We start from the raw sequence: 7,193 nt of genomic DNA on the forward strand, positions 1-7,193 counted from the left end.
CGCATATTATACTTACAAATTGATAATGTATTATATTTTGTTCCATTTTTTTACACATATTAAAAATGTGTAAATAATAGGTAGATAATAATATTGTATTACCTAATAGTCAAGGAATAAGGTGTAGAGTGCGTGAGCAGGTAACTTAGTGAAACTTCAGAAACTTGTTCAGGGGGCTTAGGGTGTTAACATAGTTAACATAGTTAACAAAAGTCCTGACACCTAGGTGGTGGGGAGGGGGGAGTAAAGTTACGCATTTTGGGTTTTTCGCTCATATCTCGAAAACAGTCCATCGGAGACAATTTTTTTTGATAATATAATTATCTAAAACTTTTATTTTTTATGTTTTTTTTCGAATTCGTAACCGTTTTCGAGCAACACCTTCGAAAAAAGTAGAATATTACAAAAAAAATCGTTTTACCTCACTATATTCGTCTAACAATTCATCATATTGTCTAAACCTATTCATATTCAAAACTATGCATAGAAAAGAAGTTGTAGATATTAAAATTCCCTTTTAGAATATAAACACACATGTTAATTATTAATCTCCAACCTGCCTAAATGTACTGCTTTTTTTAAACTTTAATAACATTTTGCATTTTTCAGAAAATGTATTTATATATCATATTCTTGACCCACAACCTTTGTTCATTCATCTAATAATATATGTGGCCACACTTTTAGGAAATAAAACAAACAAAAATAATGATAATACACTTTGACAATACATATTTTATTTTACTGATAAGTAGTTAATTAATTATTAATTTTATATGAAATCACATTTTCATCCTCTTTGAACTTGAGGGTCCAGGTTATTCGTCTATTACATCTTCGTTTTCGTCGGTAGTAGTGGGTGGCTTTTGCTGAACGGGCTCTATGTCGTCTTCATCGTCCTCATCGGAAACAGGTACGCTGTTCAGGCATTTCCCTTGGCAGTGGAAGCACGCTGCAGAACAGGTCAACATTGCTTTCCGGCAGCCATATTTTCCAATTAGACAATCTTTGGTGCAGCGGCAAAATATAGTTTTCAGAAGGACCTCAGGTGCTGGTAGATCTTCCATTGTAATTGGCACCAGGGTGTCTCCTACACGTTTCCACCTCCATTCTTGGAGGGGGGGGGCAGCTCATTCCCAAGCCACTGCTGCACTTAGTGGTAGGTGCGCCGGGAATTCTGTTTTGCTGCATTCTCTGTTGGAGTTAGGGAGCTGATATCAGGCTTCATATTTGTCACTGACCTCGTAAACGACTGGATGCGGTACTGGTTAAGGCAGGTTTGTTTTTTTGACGCCTTATACTATTTCAAGAAGCACATCTTCTCAGCGTTTTCGACCTCGTCGTAAGTAGAGGAGGGGTTATAAAAGGTCATTGCTGCTTGTTTGATAATTTCTGACTCCAAGTACAATTTTAAGAAACCCACTTTGCTTCTCCTGAAAGTATCAGAAGTTGTGTTACATCCGGTAAATGAATGAAAGAATGTGGGAATGTGGGATGTGTTCAAATCTACGGTTCTGGATCTCTTGGGTGGACAGTGCCATTGTTTTGGTTTCCCCTCGTCCGGGTTTCAGCATTATAATATCTTGAGTTGGAGGAGTGGAAGCAATCAACAAGACAGCAAGGTCTACATCCTCACCCATGACAGCCACAGAACCATGTAGTGTTGGCCAACGATATCGATAATTCGATACGATATCGATATCGTGGGTATTTTTTCAATAATTTCGATATCGATATCTAAAAATAATTATCGAAAATATCGCAATATCGGTGTGATTAATCGGGGCTCGGAATTTTGCGGTTTTACGGATGATTAAACACTAAACTGAGTAAACAGTATAAAATATCTGTCAGATATAATAAAGATAAAAACGTAGATTATGATACGAGGCGATATTAATATGTTCCAAAGAAATAACCACCACACCAAACAATTTAATCTAAATTCGGTATCGATTGTTAACTCGCGGTGAGACGTCGTAATTATTTTCGTAATTATTACGTTCGTTATTAATTTTATTATTTATACAAATAAAATGAGTGAAAACTTTAAATTAGTACCGTTGTCTGGTGCTAGAAGTGATATATGGCAACATTTTGGTTTTAAAGTTAATGAAAAGGGGATTATATTCAATAAAAATCAAGTTTTTTGTAAAAAGTGTAAATGTGCTGTTGGTTATAGTGGAAATACGACTAATCTCAAATCACATTTTCAGCAATGTACAAGTACAAAACCAAGTACGTCTAACACCTTAATTCCATATTTTAAGCAAACTCCATCAAAATTATCAAACAAAACTAAACGAGCTAAGGAACTAACAAAAAGCCTAGTGAAATTTGTTATTGTGTGAACGGTTATTTAGCGAAGCTGGAACAATCATTTCCAAGAAAAGAAATAGATTATCTCCTGAACGACTCAATCAACTGTTATTTTTGAATTCATATTTCAAATCGAACTCAAGTTCTGAAACATTGATGGAAAAACTGCCCGAAGAAGAAATTTTTTGATTAAATACATTGGATACTTTTCAGTTTATACAAAATAATATATAATTAATTTACATTCATAATATAATATTAAAACAATATGTATTCTATACTTTTAATATACTTTCAATACACTCATAATATAATATGCATTCTATACTTTTAATGTTTTAAATTTTTAATATGCTTCGATATCGATATCGGTATTGAAAATTATATCGTTGGCCAACACTAGAACCATGAGTAGATTGTTCAACGGCAGTCTTCACGATTAGGACTTCAACATCATCGGTAGTCTGAAGAGAATGTATCCTTTCCTCCTGCAGCTTTATCTCTAGTAATGAGATATACGGGTAACGGATTGACAAGTCGAACACTCGAACATTTCCAATGATTTACTATTATATCTATATTTATTACTAGCCAACAATATTATAGTCCATCATTAAGTTTATAATCACTATTAATATTTCTTATAAGTTGGATTTAAATTATAATTTTATGAACAAATGGTGATGTAGTTTAAATTTATATAAGTAGAATATGTAATATAATATATTGAATCTACAGTTATTTGTTTTAAAGTTACACCAAAAACCAAAATCAATTTTCTCGAAAACAGATTTTGCGTAAAAATTCCCGTTTTTCCTTAATTTTTCTTTTGTTTTTCACGGCGCTTTTGAAAACTATTGGAAAAATTTTACTTTTGACCCCCCCCCAAAGTACCAACTATATTCACTTTCCTATCAGAAAAGGTACTGTTGAAGAAAATCCAAGCACTTTTACTGTCCTAAAAGGTGATGACAAACACAAAAATAAAAAATAAAATAAAAAAACACACATCATTGTAAAATCAATACATTCATCGTTCCACTCAGAATCTAAAATGGAGACAAAAATGTATAACAATTCATCAATCGAGAACGGCTGGTCCGATTTGGCTCAATTTTTAATTTAAGATGTTCGTAACTGCCAGGAGAAGGTTTTTACGAAATAAAATTTTAGGAAAATCCACCGGAAAGGTAGGAAATCTCAAATCTGGGGTATGTTTCATAAAAAAGACAAGTCGAAATGGACCATACGTAAACTTGTAAATTTCATTCACTTGTTAACTTTGTGTTTCATATAATATACAAGTTGACAAGTTGACCTATGACAAGTGACAATTGACAAGTTAAAGAAAACCTGGAAAATATTGTAAAAAAACTTGTTTTTTGTTTCATAAACAACAATGATTTGTAAAATATATTGAAAATATGATAACAATTTGACTAGTCCCTGAAGTATAGTTTTTAAGTGACAATTATTGTTATTAATATTATTTCATTATATTATTCTTCAACATTTAGAGAACTTATTTTAAAATGTGGTCATCTTCATCATCAAGTTCTTCTGACAGCGACGACGAGAATATTATCATTCGTCGAAGAAGAATATTCCGTCCAAGAATTAATAATAATTTTATGGCTGAATATGAATACAACGAACGGTTCAGAATGAACTCAGTGAAGTTGGAGTACATTGTCAGCAGTATAGGGCATCTTCTAGTTCATCATACAAACAGAAATCATGCATTATCCCCCATTCAACAAGTAAATTTATGCTTACATTTCTTGGGAAGTGGTACTCAGTATCACTCTATTGGTGATATGCATGGTGTATCAAAAGCTACTGTTTGTCGTGTAGTAAGAAATGTGACAAAAGCCATAAATGAGGTACTTTTTCCACAATTGGTTCGATTTCCAAATGATTTGGTAACTGTTGTTCAACAATTCCATAGTATAGCTTCAATACCCTTAGTTGTAGGTTGTGTTGATGGAACTTTAATTAAAATTGACGCGCCATCGATAAATGAACCGGTGTTTGTTGATAGACATGGAAATCATTCTGTTACGTGTACAGCAGTTTGTGGACCAACTATGCAATTTTATTATGTAAATGCAAACTGGCCAGGCTCAGTACATGATGCTAGAGTCTTACGCAATAGTTCATTATGGGCTAAAATGGAATCAGGTTGGAGACCAATTGAAAATGGGATTATACTTGGCGACAGCGCATATCCTTTAAGAGATTGGCTAATACCACCTACTATAAGAAACCCAAATGATTCAGCAGAACTGTCATTTGTTCGACGTCATAAAAAAAGAAGACGAATAATTGAAAATGCATTTGGAATTTTAAAAGAAAAGTTTCCATGCTTAAATTACATGAGACTTGGACCAGAATTGACCTGCAATATATTTCAAGCATGTACTGCCTTATGTAATTTAGCTAGGGTAAATGATGAAGATATTATGTTGGAGGAATTTGAAAACAACAGTAGCAATGATGAATTAAGTGATGATGAACCAGACAGAGAATTACAAAATGTTCAATTATGGAATGGAGAACATAGGTTGCAAAAGATAATTAACAATTTTAGATGATTTCATATTTTCATCATACTTAACATGAAATCACATTTTTATCTAGGTTAAGTAAATTAAATAACTTATAGTAGGAACCTATGTTATTAAAAGTTGAAATATAAAATATAAATCAATAACTGTTAATGTAAAATATTTATCAAATTTGCATTAAAAATAAAAAAAAAGTCAGAATATGAATATAATTAGTAATTATTGAAGTAATATTATGTTATCAATAAAATAATTATTTAAATTATATACTTATGAATATTATACAACAAAAACATAATTAAAGTATATGAACATAATATGATATTTAAGACATTTGGGATTTAACTAATTAAATTGAGATCCTTAACTTAGAAATTAAACAGTTTTATCATAATTTTTAAAGTTTTATAACAAATAACAAGTACAAATTTAAAGTATATATTGAATATTAATAAAAACAACTTGATTAGAATTTAATGTAACTAATTTGAGATCCTTAACTTAGGAATGAAACAGTTTGATCACAATATCATAATATTTAAAGTTTAATAACAAATAAAAAGTACAAATTTAAAATATATATTGAATATTAATAAAAACAACTTGTTTAGAATTTAATGTAACTAATTTGAGATCCTTAACTTAGGAATGAAATAGTTTGATCACAATATCATAATATTTAAAGTTTAATAACAAATAAAAAGTACAAATTTAAAATATATATTGAATATATATTGAATATTAATAAAAACAACTTGTTTAGAATTTAATGTAACTAAATTGAGATCCGTCTATAAATTTAATTTGTCAGTATTATGTTCCAGTACTAAATCAAATGTATACTTAGAATGTTCCAATAATAATTTATTTTCTAACTGTAATATTTCCAGAGTTTCTTTGTAGTTTTGTTTTTCAAGCCATTCAACTTGAAGTTCCAACTTCCTACGCTTTAAGGCCGTTAATTCATCCATATCATTATATTGTTTCAAAGAACTGACTACTACCACTCTTTTCTTTGCTATACAAAAAAACATTTGTAATGAATAATGTTGCAAAATAATAATATTGATAATTTAGACCTACATTACATGATGCAAACTTACATTTTTCAATATTTTTAACATTATCATTTGGTGATGAATTTCTAATAATATTTATGGTTGATGTGTCTGCTGAATTGTCTGGTGAATTAGAGTGGATCAAATTTACATCATTTGCTACCACATTCTCATTAGTACACTCTAGTACAGTTTCATGAGTATGGCCCAAAGAATCTTGTACACTGTACAATTGGTGATTGTCGACCAATGATGTCTAAAACTAATTCATCAGTTGTAGTAAGTTTGCAATTTTTTCCTCCAGCAGAGCCAGTTTTAGGTCCAATTTTAAGCTATAATAATAAATATGTTTAAGTTATCATCCAGACTTGTATTTATTCCATATATAAATCCAGATAAAATATTGGAGGATTTATATGTATGTGTGTGTCTGTGTAAAATTGTCATGAATGCGTGTATAATAATGTAATATGTTTATTTTGACACATTTAAGTAAATTGTTTACTATCTACAGAGGCAATATGTATGACACTGGATAATATTGGTTGTTATAAATTATTATTCAGTTTAAATAAAATTGTTAAAAAATCAAGGATGATAAAAATAAGTAGGTAACTACATTACAAATTCGATGTGGGTACTTAGCACGATCACCACAACTATTATAATAAATAAATATAATTTACCATTGCTCTCTTTTTATGGTTTTGCCAGAACGTATCACGTATATACGTCCAATCATTTCCTTTATTTTCAGGCAGTTTGTGACCCACACTTTTAGCAGTGTCTAAAACTTTTTTCCAAGCCTGCTCCTTATCTTGGTGAGAAAGCTGACTTGAAAAAGCACCAAACAACACATCTTTATGTTCTTTAATAGAAGTTAAAAGTATTTCGTTTGTTATTTTAGTCATTTTTAAAAATATATTTGTAGAACACTAGAATGTAGAAGTATAAAATATAAATGTAGTATGTAGGTTGTACAACCGTGATTGAAAATTTCGGATTGATAAACCGAAATATTATCATACATTGCTTATCAGGCTTGTAAAAATAAACAGCTGACTTGTAAATCGTTATTTATTTGACAAGTCATTTTCGACTGGAGTACATTTTTATGAAACAATGCTGTATTGGACTTGTCTGTTTTTACATGTTACTTGTCACTTGTAATTTTCAAACTTGTTTTTTTTTATGAAACAGGCCCCAGTATGTCAAAAATACAACAGTGGCGCAACAGTGCATTATATTT

General features: G+C 30.5%; 1 protein-coding gene across 1 annotated transcript; it reads left to right on the forward strand.

The window, feature by feature from the left end:
• The first annotated feature begins 3,851 nt into the window (after window positions 1-3,851).
• On the forward strand, window positions 3,852-4,913 carry LOC103310465 (putative nuclease HARBI1). The gene has a single exon (XM_008188843.1). It carries the CDS (start codon window positions 3,852-3,854, stop codon window positions 4,911-4,913), a length of 1,062 nt encoding a protein of 353 aa, XP_008187065.1.
• Window positions 4,914-7,193: the final 2,280 nt, after the last annotated feature.

This window comes from Acyrthosiphon pisum, chromosome X (genome assembly GCF_005508785.2).
Source record: "Acyrthosiphon pisum isolate AL4f chromosome X, pea_aphid_22Mar2018_4r6ur, whole genome shotgun sequence".
NCBI classification, from domain to species: domain Eukaryota; kingdom Metazoa; phylum Arthropoda; class Insecta; order Hemiptera; family Aphididae; genus Acyrthosiphon; species Acyrthosiphon pisum.

Excerpts from the sequence above, each read along its gene's own strand:
- LOC103310465 (XM_008188843.1), top strand. The coding sequence starts at position 3,852 with ATGTGGTCATCTTCATCATCAAGTTCTTCTGACAGCGACGACGAGAAT.